The 23281-nt window shown below is 43.1% G+C and overlaps 2 protein-coding genes across 6 annotated transcripts in view; one reads left to right on the plus strand and one right to left on the minus strand.

Moving 5' to 3' along the window:
* Nucleotides 1-20836, minus strand: part of UGGT1 (UDP-glucose glycoprotein glucosyltransferase 1) — an 89804-nt gene extending 68968 nt beyond the window's left edge. For 2 of the 3 annotated variants that reach the window (XM_019503713.1, XM_019503712.1), the window contains exons 1-9: nucleotides 20653-20836; nucleotides 16601-16739; nucleotides 11680-11762; nucleotides 10974-11104; nucleotides 9356-9468; nucleotides 5276-5450; nucleotides 3858-3954; nucleotides 1378-1456; nucleotides 890-990 (exon numbers count right to left, since the gene is read on the minus strand). In XM_019503713.1, the coding sequence (XP_019359258.1) occupies nucleotides 890-990; nucleotides 1378-1456; nucleotides 3858-3954; nucleotides 5276-5450; nucleotides 9356-9468; nucleotides 10974-11104; nucleotides 11680-11762; nucleotides 16601-16739; nucleotides 20653-20821 (1087 nt within the window). In that variant the 5' untranslated portion in view covers nucleotides 20822-20836. The remainder of the gene's footprint in view (nucleotides 1-889; nucleotides 991-1377; nucleotides 1457-3857; nucleotides 3955-5275; nucleotides 5451-9355; nucleotides 9469-10973; nucleotides 11105-11679; nucleotides 11763-16600; nucleotides 16740-20652) is intronic. The other variant, XM_019503714.1, reaches the window with a different exon arrangement.
* Nucleotides 20837-23139: 2303 nt separating this feature from the next.
* Nucleotides 23140-23281, plus strand: part of SAP130 (Sin3A associated protein 130) — a 38683-nt gene continuing 38541 nt past the window's right edge. For all 3 annotated transcript variants that reach the window (XM_019503715.1, XM_019503718.1, XM_019503716.1), the window contains exon 1: nucleotides 23140-23258. The gene's annotated coding sequence lies outside the window, so the exon portion shown is untranslated. The remainder of the gene's footprint in view (nucleotides 23259-23281) is intronic.

Raw genomic sequence — 23281 nt, forward strand, 5'->3', positions numbered from 1 at the left:
CCTTAACTACTATGCATAATCATTACATTTACCTATGAAAATAGTTCCATTTTATTCAGTGAAACTATTTACATGTATGCCATGACTACAGTCTTGGGAGGGGAGTGTCACACTAAAGTAGGTACAGGTGGGACAAAGGACATGGAGCTCAAGATAAATATCCTGAACCTAGTTATTCATAGTCTTAAGAAAACCACTAAGATAGGAAAATGCTCTGTCTTCCTCATTGCGTTTTCTGTTCTTTGCACATACTCCAAGCTGTCATCCTCTATTGCAAGATATAGACAAGGGTGCTAATCATCAAGAAAGCTTGCATATTAGCAACAGGACTGTACAGAAAGTAAGCTTCATGGATCCTCTTGCTCAGTAATTCTCGACCAGGGCACAGGATAGCCTGGGGTGCCTTGAGACCCTTCCAAGGGTGCCACAGGGTGTCACACAATGTTAGTACTGTTAGGTGCCGAAACATGATTCACAAGATAAAGCCAGTGATTTCAAATAGAAACCCATAGTGTTAAAAACATTCTGACATGTTCTGGCCTTTCTGAGTTCTTTGCGACCGAAGAATTGCTCTATTATTTTTCTGTAGTCAAAAAACAAAGTGAAAACCTAAGAGCTGGCATTTTCCACGGGGTGCCTCAAATCCATTTAGGAATGCTTTGAGTCTAAAGGGGTCAAGACACATTGCTCTACCTGGTGTAGAGTGTTTTTAAGAATAACTTCTTCTACGATTTCCCAAGTAACTTAGACTGGAAACTGCTGGATTTATAACGATTTACAGTAAGGTATATCCTGACATAAGCAAGCATCAGTTGTACTGAGAGAATAAGGATGTGTTTTAATATAAACATAATTTCACTATGAATTAGAAGCAGCTCCCACAGATTACCTTGTAGTTGCCATACTTTTAAAGGTGCCATTTCATTGGTACTTTCAACAAGATGCTTTCGGAGCTCTTTTAGCTCTTCCTTCAATTCAGGATACAACTGCCTGAAAGGAAGAACAGAATTGCTGTGGAAATTGGAGAGGAAAGTGAAAGTAATGATGCTGTTATTACATGGAGACTGCTTTGGTCTGCCTCTTAGACCCCTTCAACCATGTGAGTATACTGTTAAAACTTCAAATCTAAGTGTATGTCTACATGGCACAGAGCACTACTGTGTGGAGAAACCCAAGGTAGTTCAAGTACAGGAAGCAAAACAGCAGTGCTCCACTAGGCATATGCAACTGTGCTCCATGCAATAACCTTTCTAATTGCCACATGTCTACATATCACAGCTTTGTGCCTTGTAGATATCCAAACACAAACAAACGGCGTGGACAACTAAAGACAAAGAAATTTCACAGAATAGATTTTTACTATGAAAAACACTTTACCTTAGTTTTCCAAAAAGAAATCCTTGTACTTCATCAATTGGGTCATTTTCATCTATCACAGTAGCATTCATATCTGTGCCTATAAACACATGGCAAATACCACTATTACTGCATTATGCCTAAGGCAGTTTTTTATTGACATACTGTATTTTTGCTCATGCTACAAAATAGCATCAAGAAATAATACCTTCTCAGTGCTTATACTGAACTCGTGCTTTTAGATCTCATTGAGAACTCACTCTTCTCTACCCCCACATCCTCTTACCCAGGGAGAGATGACTCAAGAACAGAAGAAAAGAGACAATCATAAGGAGGATAAGTAAGAATAAGGAAATCCAGGTATAGAAGATTCACTAAGGCCACATTTTTTTTCAGTAAACAGGTAACATAGATCAGTTCTGCCATGGTTCAGTTTTAATAAGTGGTAAAAACCACCATATCGTAACACTTTAAAGATTATTTTTATCTTCCTGCAGACTGTATTATCTTGAGGGCTTTTTCTTTGAAGAAAAAGGTCTCTAACCCTTCTGACTGTGAAAGTAGTTTCTACTCTATAAATGAGTGCACAGGAGTCTTGCTGAAGTTGCCATGACAAACTAATAGAATTCTTCACACATTAACAAGAGAAGCTGCCTAAATTAGCTTGAGTCAAATACTGCAGTGTGCCTGTTATTTTCAAAACCATAACTAGTAATCTACTTGAATGAACTTCACTCAATCTAGAATAATTTAAAGGATTACTTTTGTAAATGGCAAAACATTTTAAAAGAAAAGAATCAGATCACAAAGCCTACAGCACCTGGTATGAAGTGTATAAGGTGAGCTATATCCACTATATAAAAAATGTAAACAATGTAGCCACTGCTATTCCATTGAGTTTACAGTTCAACAAAAAACAACAATCACGAAATTAAGTTCAAAGTATAAGTGAGAACAAGTTCACATTAGCAGTAGGACAGTGAGACCTGCTTTCACTAGTAAAAAATGTTACTGCTATTCCAGAAACATCTTTTGAGTTTTCTGAGCAAGCTTGGACCAGAGAATATGTTCTATAAAATACACGCGCACACACTTTGATTTTTAAACTGAACCAGCGTCTATACTATTTCCTGAAAGAGGAAATGGCTAGATTCTTGCTGCTCTGGATATGATATTAGGACATAAATGTAAAATACACCAGTCTCCCCTTCCCTGGATGGCAGAAGTATGGAAGGCTAACTGAGGAAACATTCTGCTTTAAAGAGGAACATGAGAGGGGGAAAAAAGAAAATGAAATGCTTGGTGCTGCTCAAGTCTAGCTATCTTAAAGAATCAGTGATGTCATCACCAGGATAAGAAGCCCTAATCAGCAGGGCTGTGAGAAACAACACGGTTCTGTTCTGACTTGCGTTTCAACAGAACAGCATTTCGTTTTGAACTTCGTTTAGATTAAAAACTGCTGCGCTGTTTCAACACTGTTTCAATGTTTCATCCATAGGCTATAATGGGGAAGCTCAAAACAGCCTATAACTTTGCCATTTCTGGCCTGATTTGGATGAAACTTGCAGGAATGATAGCCCCTGCTGAAGCCACAAAGCCTGCCACGTTTCAAGGAGATAGGTGTAGGGGTTTTGGGGAAACTACACCTCAAGCTGCAGACAAGCAAAACTTGTGACCTGGGTGACACTGTGCACGTTAAGGCGCAGCAGGGTGAAAGCTGCATGCTAACCCCTGCTGAGGCCATGAAGCCTGCCAGCTGTCAAGTATATAGGTACAGGGGCTTCTGGGGCCCCGCACCTCTGGCTGCTGACAGGCAAACTGGAACACAGCAGTCAGTAACTGGCACCAAGGCAGAAAGCAGGGCAGTACAAACAATGCTGCCTTTTATGCAGCTTTTCCATCCCTCCCCCAGAGTACTGGGATTGGAAGAGACTTCAGGGAAGGATGCCAGTTGCTGGCCAGCTACACAGTCAATAATGGGAGTGCTCTTCCCCCCCGCCTTTCCCCCTTCCTCTCCTTACTTTAGTTTCTGTTTTCTTGCAGACAAGCCCAGCTTGAGCTTCAAAACTCAAAACATTTCGAAAATGTCAAAACATTTCAACTTGTTTCATTTCATTTCAAGGTTGTTTCAAAGCTCTCTGTTTCGATTTTGCTGTTTCGAGCTCGAAACAAATTGAAACAGTGTCAAAACGAAACTGCCAGCGAAAATTTGCACAGCCCTACTAATCAGGAACTCATCAGGCAAAGCACTGTGCAAAATACAAAAAGAGCCTCTCTGCCCCAAAGAGCTTGTGGGTATCTATACGCTCTGAAGTAAAACTAATCCTACTCCCAAACTGAAGAATGAGAAGTGAATGGAGAGCAGAGAGGAGGATATAATGGTCTTCCAAGTGGAAGGAACTAGAACACCATTCTCTCCCCTCTGGAAGGATGGTTTCTCATGTGAGTATAACTCAAATTATTTTTATTATAAAATTCTTAATTTTTTGGTAAAAATTCACCTTTCACCTGGGTATCGTCCTTGGACTTGTATTCTGTGCTTTTAATGGCCAGCTCCACGCCATAACCTGAGAGGTAGACTTTTTCTTTACTTGGATTCTGTAAAAAGAGATAAAAGCATAATCAACTCGTGTATCTTGGTACAGATGTACAGCCCATTCAAACTAGCCTTGTACTGGCATATATTAAAGTAACTTGAGTCAAAGTGTCCATGTTTGTTATTTTAGAATTCAAACACAATTAGCAGATTGCAAAAACATGAGAATAGCATTGAAAAGACTGATTCTATAGTACTGTAAAGCAATTATTTCTTAATATAGTCCAGTTAGGCTTTTAACTCAGGTTGCTGAAAAAGAGGATACTGATAGATCAAATATGAGAATGAAATATTACAGAAATGGTCCGATGAATTAACATTTCCGGCTAAAAAACCTATATTAAATATATATTAATTGGACTAGGTTTTGGGTGATACCTCTGACCATGTGATGCAAGCGTGTGTGTGTGTATGCATGCTCACACACACGTGTCCACACATTATATTGTATATAAATGTATGTGTGTGTATAAACCAAGTGACATTGATCACGATTCTCTGTATAAAATACTTAATTCTGGAAGTAAATTATTTTGCATACGACAGTTACAATTCCAGGCAGTTTTGTGAATTAAAGGAGAAAAAGCAAGACAACAATATTATTCTTTTTGCTGTATTTCCTGGAAGTACCAACATGACCAAAATTAAGCTGACACTTTTTACGACACAGCAAGGTTGGCTTTCAGTCCAAGTGATACACTTTAAGCTTTTTTCAACACACAGTCACATTATAAGGAAGAACAAGTAAATAGATCAAAACTCCTTCCAGGCACCAAAATGCAGAGTGAAACACTCATTCTGCGGTTCTCCTATTTATGCTCCAGTACTGAAAGCACAGTTTGGGCACAGCAGAAGATATCAAGGGTCAGATCATGCTAAGGCTGGTAAACCGCTCAGCAATAGGATCTAATTCTGGTCCTATGAAGAAGGAATGATCTACCCCCTTGAAAACACTACTCCCTTCTTCCACCCAGTCACATGACAAGTGTTTTGTAGTTTAACAGGCATTTAAATACAGGATAAGAAAAGGAACTCTCTCCTAGTAATTTAAGTGATATAAGCAATTTTAATCATTTAATTATATAGATTGAGGTCAAAGTGTAGAAATCCTATTTAAATACCAAATTTAACATACAAAAAGTTGCTATGACAAATTTTGAAAACATGCACCAAAAGTCAGCATTTAATATACACACTCGGGTCTCTCTAAAGTTAGTCAGGTCAATTTAGGTAGGTCCAATTTTACACACCAGTTTTTTTAAATCTTAGCCAGGGGTTATTACTATGCCAAAGATAATAGTTCAAAACACCAGCAATACTTACAGCAACATAGTGTCTGAGGACATAAGTGATTTCTCCTGCCTTTGTTTTTGATACAAGCCTGCTGTGGAATCTGGAAAACTCCTCAGATCCTATCTCAGCATACAGTATGACAGTAGGACTCTCATAGTTTGATACTGGGTACTTGTGATCGCCTTTGAACAAAAAAGGCTTCGGCCTAGGAACAAATATTGAGAATTATGAAGCTGTATTTCCTCTTTCAAGTGGAAGATGTATCAAAACAAAAATCTCTTTTCACTTTGTGTAGCTGTTAGGCTAATTTCTGCAGTTGCAGTTTCAAATGTCTACACTTGGTTCACAAGGGCAAAACTTGGTAAAAATGAAACTGAGGTTTCCAGCTCTAAAACTACAAAACAGTATCTAATCATGATTCTTGTTTAAATGAGTGACCACTTGCCTAATGTTTTAAATGAACTCTCCTTTTTAGGGAGGTACATGTCTGAGCTAAAAAATAAAGAACCATATTTTCTTGCATGCCACACATCCCCAAAGACACACACCTTGCTTTTTGAAAATGGAATGAAGAAAAAAAGATCTTTCCTTGAAAATACCAGTAAGGGTAATATTTTTGCAAGGAAAACAAAGACAGTTGTGGCAGGAGTAGGCAGGCCTATGGCTGTGTTGTTAAACCCCTAGCTGCAGAATACAGCGCCTACCCAGCTTGTGATGTGGGGTTGGGCAGTTTAGCTCCAGAAAGATCAGGCCCTTGGCTGAAGCCACTGGGTAAACCAAACTGCCTGGCCCTACTTCTCAGCTGACCTGGCCACATGGGCAGCCACTGCTGGCTGCCCATGTGGCTCAAATTGGGGCTGAGCAGTTCAGCTTCCACAGGATCAGGCCCTCTGCTCCCTGAATTTCCTCATTAAAGACATACAGCACAATTTCCAGCAACTCCTTTTAGGGGGGAAAGGGGCAAATCATATGCAAGGAAAAGTGGCAATATCACATCATTGAATGGACAATGCTAATTTTGGATAGACTTTATACATCTTTTAAAATCTTACCGCTACTATAATTTAAGATTAAAAATATTCCCAAGCAGGATTTGCCACCAGAAAACAGCAGCAGAACAAGGCATGAAAATCATGAACTAGGAATTAACCCTTGCTTACAAAAGTAAAGCTACAAAAAATGACCAAGGGCAATCTTAATTTGATACGGTGTGACACTTTGTAAAGCCTGTCCTTTTGTTACTAATTTTTACTATCAATTTAAACTTCGTTCTTTCCTTGCTACAACAGATTAATTATAAGCAGGGATCCTGGTTTTCTCCACTTAAAAAAAAAAAAAAATCCCTAGTTTTCAGATTTAAAAAAGTAACCCCAAATCCACATTTTTTTCATGGTTGAAATGAAACATATCTACAACGTAGATTTGGGGTTACTTTTTTAAATCTGAAAATGGAGATTTTTTTTTAACAGGACTCCTGCTAACCTACATTGTATATACTTTTTGGATTTAAAAAAGTAATCCAAGATCCAAATTTTTCGTGATTAAAATGAAGTGCCCTGATATCTATCTATCTATCGAGAGATAAAGAGATATTGGGGCACGTCATTTTAATCACGGAAAAATGTGGATTTCGGATTATTTTTTTAAATCAGAAAATTGGGGATTTTTTTTTTTAACGAAGAAAACCAGAATCCTTGGTTATGAGGCAAAATAAAGTTTAAGATTTCCTATTGCACATCTGACAACTGTGTGCCATTTGCAAATATGTTAAAAGTAAAGGCTCAAATATTCATCAGCATCTGCTCTTACGTTATGTTACTGTGGGCTTGAAAACACACACCACTTGTATTATAAATCACTAAAATATATGTCATACAAGTGTTCTATGTCTCTAAATGTACTGTCCTAAGCAAACAATTTGATAGTGCTGGCTCTTATACACAGTGTAAATAACTATGTAAAAAAAGTAGTGTACTTACATTTTATATTTAAAGGATTAGCATCATACTACACTGACACACCAATATACAGGAATATAGATACTACAGACAGATTCCAACAGAAACCAACATCATTTGATACAGATATAAACCCTCTAAACAGCCAGTGCAATAGGGACTACCCATTCGGAATTTTTCACCAGAAGCATAAAGTTATTATCTAAAACAGCATCTCATATTTTTGTAATGTTGCCAGCAGCCTGCCCCACAATTAAACCATGTTAGGAGCACTGCACAGCACAACGACGTCGCTCTTAGTTGGTGTTTATAATCCAGATAAAGAATTCTCCGGTATTTCCTACATCTCGGTTCTGCCCCTTCAGTCTTGGGATACTATTTTTTTTCTTCATTATTCTAACTCTGGATGCTGTGATTAGTTATTAGTTTTTCTAAATTCTCTAAAAACTTGTATCCCAGTACAATACAATACTTGAATCCCAAACTTGCAATAGCAAGCTCCAAAAGTTCAAAATATATTTTGCAGATAAAAATCTTACTAGATTTAAGTTTTCCTTTGTCTCTATTAATTTTGTTCAGTGTAAATGAACAATCTGACTGCTCTTTTCTAGATAGTGTTGGGGTGATGTTATAGCCATGATATAGTCCAGGAAAAATGCATGGTAAAGATTTTTGTGGCTGATCTCTTTCATTGGACCATCTGTATAGTAGGGCTGTGTGACGCTTTGGTAGCCAATTCAATTCAGAGGAGATTTGGCAGCTGAATCTCCAAATCTGAATCTAATCAGGAGACCCATTAATCTATCCAAATCGAATCAGAAGTCTCCAAATCAATTTGGAGAAATTCAGAGATTTGCCACAGACTGTATAAGCAGGCACTAGGCAGTGCTAGTGGGAGCAGCTGGGGGAGCAGCCAGACAAGCCCCAGCTTGAGCCAACAGCCCCAAGAGAAGCCACAGCTTGTCTGGCTGCTCCCCTGCCGGTGTGAGGCAGGCAGTGCTGGCAGCCCCAGGAGAAGCCATGGAAGTTGGGGGGGCAGAATGATCAGGGAGCTGGGGGAATGAACAGGGGCTTCCCCCCAGTTCCCAGTTCAATTTCCCCCAGCGCCCAATCATTCCTCCAGCTGCCTCCGTAGCTTCTCCTGGGGCTGCTGGCTCAAGCCGGGGCTCGTCCAGCTGCCCCTCCCCCAGCTGCCGGGACAAGGCATGCAGTACTGGCAGCCGTGGGAGAAGCTGGAGGGGCTGGGGGGAATGATTGGGAGCAGAGGGATCAAACCAGGAGCTGGGGGAAGCCCCTATTTGTTCCCCCAGCCCCTGATTATTCCCCCCCAGTTCCCGGTTCAATCCCTCAGCACCCTGATCATTCCCTCCAACCCCTATGGCTTCTCCCAGGGCTGCCAGCACTGCCTGCCTCGCCCCAGTGGGGGGGGCAGCCAGAGGAGCTGTGGCTTCTCCTGGGGCTGCCAAATCAAGCTTGGGCTTGTCTGGCTGCTCCCACAGGCAATGCCTGCCTATACAATCTATGGCCAAATAATATTTGACACTGAATATCTTCAGATTCAGTTTTGGACTAATCAAATTGGGACAGTGATTCAAATAGCCAAATCCAAAGCGAATACTTTCTGCTTTGCATGGGCCTACTGTATAGTTGGGAGAAATATTAGTGAACTTTTGGGTACCACTGTAAAAAAGGTACAGTGGTATACAAATCCCCTATATCTCCTCAAGTTTATACAGTTGGGTCTGACAAGATCTCACCCACAAAAATCCTTGCTCATTTCTGGGTCGTTCATTAGCTTCTATCATCTCAGAAATTGAGCTACTCTTTATTAAACAATCTGGATCTTTTTAACCTCTCTGCCTATTGTAGTTTCTTTACATGTCTGAGAATTACTGTTACCTTTCTGCTGACCCTCTCCATTTCTGTTAAGATGTGTTAAGACATCTCTGCATTCTAATACATTTGAGGAGAGACAGGATAAAATATCAATTCTAGTTATACAGCAGAAAAGTTGCAGATAGATATTTAAAGAAAGGGAAATATAGATTGGAATCAAAGAGTATAGAAAGTAGGAATGCATTAAAGTTTCTATACCTCAAGCTTAGGAACATTACAGATTTGGTTCATTCTAATAATTCAAATAAAGGGGTACCTCTTTGAAGCTGTCTGTAAAAGGTTTTCAAGTGTGTTAAATTCACAAGTCGTCTCCCCATGCACAGCAAAAAATGAGCTACAACCCTCTGGTGGAGGTTCATCTGCTGCAATCTGAAATAAAATATACCTCTGTTATAACACAGTTTTTAAAATTATGTAATTATGTATCATTTAGTTATTTTTATTATATTTTACTCTTTTAACAAATGTTAACAAAGCGAAACTGATAGCAATGGGATTTGGGGATGCAATAATAATATTCCCAAACCAGGATTCATTTCACTGTAATTTTTTTTATTAATATTAACCACCTGAAAAATAAATAAATGCAAAAGTAATTGGCAAATAATTTAGGACGGCTTACATTCCAATAGTACTGTATTTAAAGTAAAAATATTTTTTATCCCATTTAAAAAAAATGCTTCTCTTTTTATTGTAATATTGATAAAGCATGCTGCATGTACAAACACTTTATGATTAAACTCCACACAGTCACCCTCTAAATGTGGGCATGCAGTCATAACACTCTACCTGGGAAGAAAATCTCGTAAAAATAGAGCACAATTCTACCGGAACTAAGATACAGAACAGATCATAAACTATGACAAACTTTAAAATGCACCATTCAAAAAAATTAAAATACAATTTATTTCCATCTAAGAAGGCTGGTAGCTGAAGTTATATATCCCTGGACTATTATATACAATTTCAAAATAGTACAGCTAAGGAAGTAGCATGTTTGACAAATACTATGTAAGTTAAAGTTGACCATTTCTCAACAGCAATAATTTTGATTCAAATACCATTTAAGTTTGCTAAGTGACAGCTACCTCTTTATCTACTCCATCATTTACAAACCCAAATATATCTTTTAAAGAAGTTAGCCTTTAGATACCACAATGAAAATAACCAAAAAAATTCTGCAAGTCAAGTGTACTGCAAGTCAACTGTAATAAAGCTAGTTGTTTTATGAACATTATATAGATTCTTCAATGTGAAGGTTCTTCAAGCAATGTTTCTGGGTCTTCCAAACCCTACTGGTATGTTCAGCAGAACAGATTTTACAACAGTTTTTTAAAACAGATGAAGCAGCAGGAAATTTTTTAATCCTTCTGAACAAATCGAAAGCTAGAAAAGTTAAACCTTTAGTCTTCGTAGGTTTCCATATGTGCAACCTTCCCAACACAATGTTTAAAGCATTATAATTAGCTTTATACCTCAAAAGTAATTTTAATTTTCAATGCCAGTGAGGGTTTGATTAGAATTCAGAACACAGGCATTTACTACATCGAAAACAAGTGTTAAAAAATACCTTGTTCTTTTTTTATGGTCTAAGCCACAAATTTTAAATGTGGAGGTTTTTTCACAAAATAACTCCAATACACATCAACAGCTGCAAACGATACTATAATTATATACAGCATGTATCTTTAAAGCCTATGATTCTGCAATCTGCTCTACACAGCAGAGCTCAAAGTGGGATCTGATTGCATGGAACACCTTTCAGGTCCAAGGCTTTTCCGACCTCATAAGAAATGCCAGAGTATTAACTTTCATCCTGGATCCCACGGAAGATTCTAAAAGCCATGGAATGATTTCCATTGGTCCATACAAACCTGTTGAAAAGCTTGGACGGTAGCAGAATAAGAACGCAGAGACAAGGAAAACTTCAGTAAGTTCTTCTGCAGGGGTGACAGATTCTGGCTGGCTATTTTCAGCATTGCATGATAGGAAGAATAATTATTACCTGTGAAGCCAGAGCACAAATCATTAGCTTTCCATACTATGCTCTTACAATTAAAAGCCACACTCATACAGTTGTAATTTCCACTAAATGGACCATTAATACAGCTAATTTGTAAACCTAAAGCCTTGTCCCCTCCATTTTTGTTCAAGCTCAATGCTAGAATTGGATCTACATTAATTTCAGTGAACACTGTCAACATACAAGGACTTGTATGAATGCAACTGTACTGAGTCCCCAAGCGTGAGGATTTGCACTTAAAAGGCTCCCATGTACTTACTATTTATAAAATGGGAACTGTGTTCTCAAAAAACACAGAGGGAGGGAAAGAAACCATTTACAATGTTTTTATATTTGATGGTATGATACAAGCCAACAAAGAAAAGGCACAGTTCTGGATTGTATGCTGGTTTGTATCAATTATACAATTAAGTACTCTCTTCAAATTGTGATCTGACAGGTATTCAAACAGAATTCTCTTCCAATTTTGTTATTGCAGCCACAATAAAACAAGAGATTTTGCTTATTTATTGTTCATGGTGATTAACCTTAAGCAAAAACAAAGTTACAAAGTTTACCTCCATGACTTGATGATCTAATATCTTGACTAGCTTCAACAAAACTCCAGAATTTCTCTTGACTTTCTTCTGATAAAAATTCACTGATGACAAAGGGGGGGAAAAGGAGGAAAGAACACCTTTAGGAGACAGATAATTTTATTACATTTTCCCTCAAATTAAAATACTAAAAATTTTACCAAGCTCATCCAGGTACATAATCCCTTTGATACAGCTACCAATATCAGCAAACCTATCTTAATTACCAGAAAAGAAGCTGAACCAAAAACAGTTGCAGGTCAGGACAAATGTCTGTTAAAAGTTCACAGAGGTAAAGCTTAAAGACACTTACTATTAACCCTGCCAATCCATGAACACTGCAAGCACAGATGTATGTATGTAGATATTTTCTTCTGTCCCTCATTGCTAGCTAAGAAATATATTTATAGGAAAGACATTTATGCAGTGAATTACAGCACCATTATGTGAATGCTTAATGTTAAACAGTTAGATACTGTCCCTTTTAAAATAATTTTTGAGAGAAAAGGACATAGTTTGCACATAAATTTATGTATTATTTTACAGGGTTGTGGTATCACAAAGTGTGAGAACCTCTGTTCTAGGGTAAGAAAAAGTAGTTAATAATTGGCCTTCAGAAAACTTTTTGGTTGGTGTACTCCTGGCGGCCAGTCGAGAAGCAAGGGGTCCCCCAGCAGCTGCTCGATGAGTGGAGGGTGTTGGAGGGGGTAAAGCGGAAGTCCCAGCAGCAGTGGAAGTGGCATGGAGAGCTAGATGGTGGTGGCAGCCCCACTGAGGAGAGAGAAGAAATTTGCAACTCCCTTTTAAGTTGCCTGCGATCCCTAGTTTGAGAACTCTGCCCTAGAACAAGCAAATATGGAAGCTAATTTTCCTCCCACACCAGGCTCCTGGATCTATACCCCTCCCTATGTTACTTCTTTGGATTATTTTCAGAGATAAATAGCTCCACTGCAGCACTTTTTGCCCATTTTCACAAGCAGTAGTAGACTCAAACTGACTGGACTCTGTTTATTTTAAGGTCCGCTTGTAGCTGGGTTCTTAGTGGCAGCAAGAGAGACAGAAGATTGGCCAGCTGTCACTTTACTGTACTTTGGCCCAGTTATGGGCAGCACATGGGGGACTTGATTTATTGTCTGAATATTCCCAGTGAGCTCTACATCAGAGAGGAAAGAGTGTTCAGAAAATCTGGTCATGACAAAGGGTTACTTTTATTTTTCTCCAAATTAAAGCTCATCTTCCAAACAAATTGATAGGATTTCCTGAGCAAGAGCTTTCTTCTCTGCATGGACCAAAAGTGAGCCAATCATTAAGATACAAATACTGCTCAGAGACTCTAAAGAAGTCTTTGAGGAATCTCTGTCATTTGCCGGTTGCTCAGATTCGGTTTGCTGAAAAGCCCAATATAGGCAACCTACAGCACTCCTGTGGAATCAGAGAATGTGACAAGCATCGTTTCAAAGATGATGGTTGCTGGTGTGCTGGGTTTTGTAGCTTCTAAAAATAACTGCACTCTACATGCATAGGCCTTCATGTGCCATCTTTAGTCATTCTCCTCCCATTATAGCTCTCAATATAGCTGAACTTTGAATACTTGTACTAGCCACTTACAAGTACATAAATACAGTACAGTATACTCTAAACCAGAACTTCGACCTATTGGAAACATTTTAAGCCTTATCTACACTAGAATTTCCAGTGATGCCATGGGGTTAAGTCTGGTAGTTAAAATGACAGGTATGACCAGAACTTTGTATACTAGGGTTACATCAGACATTAACTATAGTTCAAGCTAATCAGAGAAAACATCAGAAGAGATATTTTGGAAAACTTCCTATTCTAAAAAGATCTCTTCCGATGCATATAGGGGACAGCTGTCTTAAGCAGATGCATTTCTTCAGTGATACACTAACTTTTCTGATTTCGTATGCTTAAAAAATGTCTCAATGAATCAATGACAAGAGAATCCATTTTTCATTTAGCAACCCCAAGAGCAAATGATTGGATGGAATACATAAAAAGATGGTATGCATGAAAACAGAGCCAGCAGGGCCTGGGAAGTGTCCACAAAAATACTGACGAGCATTAAAAGTAAATTACTGTACCTTTTACAACTGAAAAACAACATTTATCTAATTGCTGCCTTAGCTTTATGGGAACAGATATCTCCACATCCCCATACTACATTTTTTTAACAGGAATTGTTTTGAACAAGACAAAAGGTTTATTTTAATGTGAATCGCATTATAGCTCATATCTGCACAGATTTGTGTTCAAAGTGTTATTTGCCTTGATGATTATTAATAACGTAAGAAAAGCGGAGGTGGTTTGGGGATAACAGCTAATGAGTCTGGGTTTGGATTTAACTTTCCTGATAATGTTTATGTAAAACTCAAATTTTAGTGTCTACAATAAATTCTCAATCTTTATCAGGAATCTAATTTCAGACACCCATTAAAAAAAACAACCTTGGCTTAAATCCCAGGAAAAGCAACTTGACAAGGGAGATTTATTCAGCTGTGGAGGAAACTAACAGGACTCCAATTCTGATGATTCTGTTAAATCTTACTGTGAAATAATGAAGGGTCTATTGTGACTAACCTCCATCCACAGACTTCAAAGGTACAGTATTTTTCATGCACTTTTCCCTTTCCCTCCACTGAATGGTTTGTTTAGGTTTTAGAGGTTTTAGTCTCAGCTGGATATGCACTCAGATAAGAACATAATGTACCTTCTTTCCATGTGTTTTCTATACCGATTCTTGCTTTGGTAAAAAGTAGGGGTGCACTGATAAAACATTTTTTGGCCAATACTGATGCCCAGTTATTAACCCGCAATGTTGACCGATACCAATCCAATAGCCTATGTGCAGCCCAGCAGTTTGGAGAGCAGCATCTGGCTGGTAAGTCTATAGTGGGGAAGGGACATGGGGGTGCGGGGAGGGCAGATCGAGGTCCCCCCAGTGAGGGAGGGAATGGGGCTGGGGCAGGCACTACCCAGCCAGAATGGGCCAGGGTGTGAGACGGAGTCATGGACAGCTTGTCTGGGGAAGTGGGGGGCAGAGGATGGGAAGGGGGGCGGCTCCTCACCACTCTGTGCACTCCCAGGGCAGACATGGGGTGTATGTACCCCCCGGATTTGTGTGTGAGGCAAGGGCAGGCTGTCCACTGTAGGCTCCAGGCTGGGGGCTGCACCAGCATCTTCCTGATGGAGGGGCTGGGCCAGGGCTGTGCTCAGGGTAGGCGGGGCCAGGAAGGCAGTGGTGGTGCTGGGGGGCAGCGACTATGGAGAACTTTGGGGTGGCTATAGCACACCCTGTAGCCACCCCTCCCAGCACCACCACCCACCTGAGCACAGACCTGGCCCAGCCCCCCTGCTGGGAAGAAGCCAGTGCAGCCTCTGGCCCCAAGCCTGCAATGGGCAGCCCACCCTTGCCCCATGCACAAGTCCAGGGGGCACATGCACCTCATGTCTGCCCTGGGGGTGCAACGCAGTGGTGAGAAGCCACCCCCCTTCCCCGAACAAGCTGTCTGCAACTCTGTCCCACACCCCACACCGGTCCAGCTGGTCAGTGCCTACCCCAGCCCCATTCCCTCTCACACCCTCTCCCTCCCCCTTTGGGCAGTGAACAAGCTACAGCAAGGAAGTGTGTGTTTGCAAGGAAGCAAAAGTCTTTGAGATCAGGTAAAAGTCCAGCATTCCCCCACGTACTGCACATGGCTTCTCCTGTCAATCATGGAGTCTCCCTACTGCCAGTTTTCTTCTTCCTTGATTGTTTTCACTATCTAACAGAATCCTTCTGCTCTAGGCAACCTCCTTTGTCTCCACGAGTCTTTCGTAAATCATCCCCATATGCATGCAGTGCATGGCACTGGTCTGAGACCTAAGGGCCAGATCTGATCTGTGGGCCCCATGCTTGACACTTCTGCTCCAGATATAATAAAATCCTCTCTCTAGGTCAAGTTACTAAAACTGAAGTCCTGGAAACTTAACTTTATGCAGTTAATTTTAGGCACTTCCTTAACACCTGTGTAGCAGAGACAAGAAAGCAAAATATATGCAACACTATATGGGAAGCACATATAGTCCAAGGAAATTTTCTTATAGAATCCACAATAATCTGACAAGCCTTTGGGGGCATGCCTACATTGCATCCCCAGCATGTCATAGGCTGGGATGCTACTAATCATCCCCTGTCAACTAACTCCAAACCCAGAAATACACCACTGAAGCCACCTAAGGGCTGTCGTCAGCACTCCTGTTACACACACACACCAGATAAGAGGCCTTGAGGACAATCACAGAGGAATATTCCCAGATCAATATCACTGGCACATTTCTAGTCTTGCTGCTTGCAGGCAGGATGGGGCATACTAGGGGATATCCCTCCCAGCATATCCTAGGTCTGTGACACAGACATACTGTACAATTACTGCTATAAATAAGCCTGGGAAGAGTGACATCGCTCCCTGATGTTCAGATGGGATGGTATTTGGCATGTGCAGCTATGCTAAATGTTATGGGGGGTAAGAGAGGAGGTCAGAGGTGATGGCAAGCAGGCAGCACAGCAGGAAGTAGCAGGGAACAGTGCAGAGCTACTGCATCCAATGGAGAAACAGTGAGAGAAAGTGGGTTCTTTAGAAGAAGGGTGCAAAACATCTATGTACCCAGCCTCTAATCTGGCCCAAGAATAAGAGCATGCCTGTGCAAAGACAATACTGAAACACAGTAAGGCCAAACAGGAACACAACATGCGAGTGCTTACATGCAGTTGACAGAAGTAGGCTGATATGCACCACTTACTCTTCTTGAGGCATTTACTGTATTTTCTCTGTGATCACACAATCTAGTATTTTTAATCTTCAGGTTTCTAAATGAAAACCTCATTTACTTGAAGCACACTTACCTAGCTTCAAGTAACAGAGGAGTTGAGAACCACTTTGTAATCAGAGATGTTGTCACAGCTTTAGAATCCGCTTTAACTAGAGAAGAGCTGAACCAAATTCCAAGGACTGCAATAAAAATTCCCATTTTATAGAAAATTCCTAAAAGCAAAGAAAAAGTGCATCAGAAACAGCCATTTCATGTCTCATTTTATAAACATTGAAACCTACCCTTAACAAAAAATATAACAGCACCAACTGGAATTCAATGGCCTGCATCCGCAAATCAGAATAAATCCTATGAATATTAAAAAAGAGACATTTATAAAGATTCGACTCCCTAGCTGCAGTCAAGCCTCAACCATTTCTAGTTTCATGCTCTACGGTTTACTGAAAAATGGTCATGTTCAGGTACCTGACTGCTAGATATGGAATTGTAATAGTCCCAAGTCCTGTCCCCCTGCTTCTCCCCCTATCACTATAGAGATACATTGCTGATGTCCTGACCAAAGTCAGATACTAAGGTGATGGGAGCCAAAGTCTAACAGAGACAGCTTTGCAGGTTGGATTCAGCAAACTAATAAAACTTGCAAGGAGGCAAAACCTCACAGTTCTCTCTAGCGGTTGAATTAGGAAGGCTCAATGGTCAAGTGGAATGGGGCTATAACTGAAGAGATTTCCATAGGCTAGGAGGTCCATACCTTGGAATTAATGTCATTTCACCACTAGCCTCTACGTAGGGGTCAGCAAGGTCTGGCCTGCAGGTTGGATTGCACCAGCAGCAAAATCCATTTCCTAGCAGCCCCTGCCCATGGCTCTGTGGCTGGTTTCCGTGGAGACCCCAGCAGTAGCAGGGCTGTGACAGCACAGGGTCAGGGTTTCCATGAAGACCAGCCCCAGCAGCACTGCCAGGGAGCAGAGCAGACCAGGGCAGGGCAGGGAGCTGCTCTGGGGCCAGGATCTTGTGGCAGTGACAGTGGTCTGGAGTTGGGCAGAACTGTGATCTGCTGCAGGAGGAAGGGTTGTGGGGCAGAAGCCTGGGGGCCACAACTTAACCCATTATGGGCCACATACAGCCCACAGGCCACAAACTGGACAGTGCTAGTTCAGTGGCTAGGCTTTGGTACTCTTACCACTGTGCCCTGAGTTCAATTGCTGATCAAGGAAACCAGCCTGTCTTGTTCTTCAATAGTTCCAATTTCTTGCCCTCATTTACAAGCTTTTACATAGTACCACCTGCACGCCTCTTACATCTCGGCGCTCATTCTTCCTACTACCCATTCAGTGTGCGTATACATATGTAAGGTTTGCATATGCACACATATATATACATATGCACATTATACACATGTGTGCGCGCATATCTATTTTAATTTAAAGTGCATGTCTGGACTCATCACACACTACCAACCCATTAGAATCTCTGCAACTTCTTTATGCTGCTCTCTATGCTGGGAAAGGTTTTCCTTCACCAAGCCAAACAAATTCATGCCACTCAAGATTTACTTAGTTTCTGCTAACATTCTACTAACAACTGTCCACCACTGCTCTTGCTTCATCTCATGGCCATGTAACTGAATTAAAAATACGAACATTTTGCTTTACGTAACACCTGGCAAGAAGCCCAGCTAGCAATTGTAGCACTTTGTTTGCACTGCGGTAGAAGGAAGCAGAATTAACATTTGTTGACTAAGTCCCTGAAAGAATTCTACAAACTGAGGATGCACAGAGCTTCCCAGGATTAGGTACTTTTGTTCCTACCATCTATATATGATTGCAGAGCCCAGTTAAAACAAAGAATACATGATTCTCTGTTGTACATATAAAGATCCTGAGCTATGCTTAACTCATGCTCCCATGAAAGATGGAGCAAAACCCTTGTAGTGCAGATATGTAATAGAAAGTAACTTGTCTGCTACTGAGAAACACGTTGGAACTGCAGACGACAGTCTGTTATGGATCGCTGAGCGACACAGCAGTAACTCCTTGTTATGAAGATGCACCCTTCAGGTCTGTGCCTGGGATGTCTTAAGACTATGCTTGGGCTATTCTGGTTAGCTGATAGCAAAGTTTCAAGGATGACAACCAAGCAGGTCAGAGTGGCCGGAGAGGGAAGAAGGAATTGAGCTCTCTAGTAGCTCTCCAACTTCTCCAGGGCAGAGGGGAATGCAGCATGAATGGGCTGGTTGTACTCAGTGCAAGATGACTTTACGCACTGTGACCTCCCTTGAGTTAAGGGAAAATAGGTGTTTTAGTTTTGTTTCACAAAATAACTTTCTCTGATTTGGAAAAAGCATCAAGCCAGAAACTCCATAGGCAGGACTGAAGTGCTGTTATTTGCAAAGTGTTTTAAGAATCCCTGAAAATGGAATGTAATATGTACTTGTCAAATATTAATGGTAACCGTTATTTATTTTGAATTGTGCCACTCTTCCTAACGAGTGCTGGGGGGGGTGGGCGCTTACAATAAGGCAACAAAATAACTTACAACAAAAGGAGCACTACATTAAGCAGAATCTTTCAAGGGAAGGTCTCTGTGTGCAAAGTCCATATTTTAAAGTGGATATGGGCAGCACGCCAGCATCTGGTAAGCCGGCTGATCACACACCCTTGGTCTGTAGCCTATATGAGCCACATCCACCTGCCATCTGATACACCACAGGCAGTTGTTGCTGTTATGATCTGCTACTGCGGTCTGCAAGAGGCACCACATAAAAAAAAGGAGAAACTGCCATTTTGCACACTGGCATCACTGAATTGTTGACAGTGACTTCCTCTGTAATTTATACCTTCACAGGGCTGCTGGAAAAAGCAAGGCTGGAGTAACAATTACTACTTTGCCTTCAGCTATAAGAGTCTAGAAAACAATTGGAGGCTTCCACTCTGTACTAGATCCTTCATAAGGAACTCACATTAAGACTTGAAAAAAGGATCTCCACATATTTACCTCAAACACTGCACTTGTTCTTAAGGCAGTGGGGAGAGCACATAGAATTACAATAATGCATTAAACTGCACTTGGGCCCAAGTTCCTGGACATAAAGGGGAAGGAAACCATTACATCAAAAATGATACCAGTGGCCTAGTACTTTACATCTGTCTTCAAACACTGCTGGAAGATAGGGATCCCATCTCTATTTTACAGAACCTGAATCTGAAGCAAGAGGATAAAGGGATGTGCCTGAAGTCATACAGCAACATGCCTGACACCGTGGTGCTTTAAACCCCTTTGTTCCCATTCCTAGTCCAAGGCCCACATGATTATTTCCACAGGAAATTATCTTTAAAAATACCAGTGCAGCACAGTGTCATGGCTAGAAGGTGGCTCAGCATCAGAGCAGGTCAGATACAGAGGCTGTGGGATCTCCGCAAAGCACTGGCTGGACAAACATTTGGAGGGAGCAGTTGGGACGCAGACGGCTCTGCCTGGAGCAGGCCTATTTGACACATATGGGGAACATGGGCCTTAGGCCCACAGTGCAACAGTGAGCCTCCTTCTTCAGAGGGGGAGCTACTGGATACATGCCAACTGAATTTGTGGGACAAACAAAAGAAAACAGGGACGGGAGTGAAAGGGTCAAAGTGAGCCCAGCGAGGGAGGACAGCGAGCTGAGAGCATCAGACAGTGCTTGCTGGCCCTCAGATAACTTCAAGCCGCCAGTGGACACTGCTCGGTGAAACTCTGCTGGAAAATGAACAGACAAGGGACAGGAGAGCGGCCCCGCAGTACCCGGGCCCTTCTGGACAGAGCCTCCTTCCCGGATCGATACGCTGGCAGTCTGGTCAGGGCCAGCAGGAGATCTCGGGGCCGCGGCTCGGGTGGCTGCCTCATCCCTCCGTAGCCTGTTTTCCCGTGACGGATTATTAAGGCGAAGGCCCCGAGGGCACGAGTGGAGGACAAGTTCCACTGACTTGCAAGGGGCGGCGGGGCCCCAGGGCCCCTTCGCAGAGCCCGCGGGCACAGGGCCGGGGCTGGCGCTGCCGCTGCCGCGGCCCACGCGGGCTCGTTCTCCCCACCCCTCCCGAAGCAAACGCACCTCCCTGCGGCCCCCTGGCCCGTCCCCACGCATCGCACCTGCCGCGCGACCGCCCGGAGCTGCTACGCCGCTTGCACCTGTGAGCGTCCGACACGCTCCCTTCCTGCTCCGCCCGTCGCTCCCCGACTTCCGGGCCGCACGCTTCCGCTTCCGCCCCGCTGCCGGACAGCCAGACAGCACCGCTCTTCCCCAGCCGCCGCAGGCCATAGAGACACGGGGCGGCTAGAGCGCCAGCCGGCCGCCATCTTCGGGAGGAGCCGAGTCGGGCCGGAGCTTGGAGGCGTCCGGCGAAGCCCCGCGGTGGGGGTATAGCTGATGTCAGTGGCCCCTCGGCCCTGCCTGAGGACAGAAGCGATTCGATGAGCAACCCCACAACTGTTCTGGGCTGCCGACCTGTTATGGCAGGCGCTATCATACGATAGTTCCTACTGCCAGAGCCTAAATGTGACCTAGAAGTGGAAGTGGTGTTACACAACTGGGGGAGCGGGGTGGAAAGAGGCAGATGGATTTTGGCTTCAGTTGTACACCTCCTCCTTTCCTAGAGCTACAGGACATTTTGCGCCTAAAAATTTGTCTGACATCCTGACTATAATAGCCCAATAGAAGCACCTTGTAATGTTACAAGTCACAACTCTGTATCATACATAGTAGAAGAGACTAATCATTTGTGGGTAGCACAAGGGAAAGGGTCATTTTAGGGTATGCAAAGGTCAGCATCACTCCACTGGAGGCAGAGATAAGGGCTGGCTGTGGATACCCACCTGCTAGGAAGGTTAGCGCCATGCTCCCACACACAGCAGGGCAGTAAAGCCTTAGGCACTGTCTGTAGTGCACACAGCAGGAACACAACTAGATATTCCTGCAAGTGGTAAGGAATAGTTGTAGAAGGACATTCTGCCTTTATGCCCCAACCATGACACCTAACGCTGCAGGGTTAGAGGCTACTTGATAAATGCTCTTTCTGACATAGCAAACATAACATCCTACATTTGGGGGGGGAGGGGGAGCAGGAGTGAAACCTATTATAAATAGCTTCCTTCTACCAAAAGCTGTTCAAATAAAATATATATTTTTAAATTGTGATCATCAACAGTATTTGGGACTTCCTCTCAGAAACATGCTATTTGTGGCCTTTGAAGAAATCTTACCCCAAAATACTTAAGTGGGATAAGTCTGGTAGGAGGCTTAGATTTCCTTTGTATTCTCATGTCCTGCTGTTTGGGCTCAGTCCAGACTGACAGCATTTACTTTAAATATCCTGCATTGCAAATTCAAACTGAAACAGACAAACAAATAAAAGATTGGTACTCAGCCTGCAAAGAAAATAGGAGAGCAAGAATTGTTACATCAGCCTGCCAAACACCAATGGCAAGGACAGTAGATGAGTAGCTTAGTTTGTGACCAGGGATGATTTGCAATATTTATCCCCTCACTCCAGGCCAACTTGGCCATTTATCCTCAAGTGCCACATACAAGTAAACACAGCCAAGAGAGTCATCTCCCTATTTTTATTCTTTGCATCACAGTGAAAGATTCTTGTCTTCAAGGCATCTTGCACAGTCACAGGTGTCTGCTTTCCAGAAACAGATGAATGCTCAAGTGCCGAGCAGGATGCAACATGTGAGCACAAACTGCTTGGGGTTGCAGTGTGTGGAGGGGCTACCTAGCAATAAAGTGAACAGTTTAGCAGGAACTCATCACTTACCTTAAGTGACCTGCAAGTGTTGACTGTGCCCATTGGCATGGCACTACAATGAAACAGCCAACCAACCAACCAAAGGTAGCCACCTAACCTGTTGCCTTCATCATCTACTGGCTCCTGCCTGGATTCAATTGCTAATTCACACCGGAGTGGCTCCCCACGTGGCAAATGCTAGATAACTCCCGACTAATAAGTCGCCTACATGGCTGCAATACCTGGGAGCTTATCTGAGACCGGGAGGAGATCTCCTGGACTCTCATCAACCCCTCCATGCGCCCGGGCTCGGCCCGGGTCTCCCTCCTTTACTGCAGAGAGAAACGGGACAACTGCGCTGGGAGCGGTCCCGGGACGCCCCTCTGGCAGAGGGGACAGCCGTGTCTCGACCCGAAACGCCTTGTGGACACGAGACTTGGGCCCAGGCGGTCCCGGCTGCGACTGTGCTACATCGGGGCGGACCCAGGAGCCGCTGCCCCAGGCCGCGCCGGGAAGTCACCGGCCCCCGACAGCGCGGCGGCGGCGCCTGGCGAAGGACCCGGAGAACGGGAAGGGGGCGGAACCCCTGCAACTGGCTGCGCTGGCCCCGCAGGGAGCAGCGCGACACAGGGCACGCCCCTCCCCGGCACCGCCCTATAACTCCTCCCGCCACGCGGCTCAGCCAACCGCAGCACGAGCCCATTCCCCTACCACTGCCCCACACTCGCGAGACCCCCCGATAAGAACTACGCCTCCCACTAGCCCCCGCGAGGCCGCAGCCCCAGCCAATCGCCACCCGAGGACAGGGGGCTGGGGCCGTAGTGCCCCTGTGGGCGGGGCCCACCGGAGCCAATCAGGCGGAGGGTGGCTGTAGCGGCGGAAGCGCAGCTCGGTTCTGAGCATCGGTGTCAAGTGGGGAAACGGCCCTGAGGGCGGCTCGCACAGACCCCGCCGCGCCCTGCCTGGCAGGTAACGGGGCGCGAGGGGAGCTT

The sequence above is a fragment of the Gavialis gangeticus genome, unplaced genomic scaffold, assembly GCF_001723915.1.
Source record: "Gavialis gangeticus isolate Ggan-Ray unplaced genomic scaffold, GavGan_comp1, whole genome shotgun sequence".
Taxonomy (NCBI): Eukaryota; Metazoa; Chordata; order Crocodylia; family Gavialidae; genus Gavialis; species Gavialis gangeticus.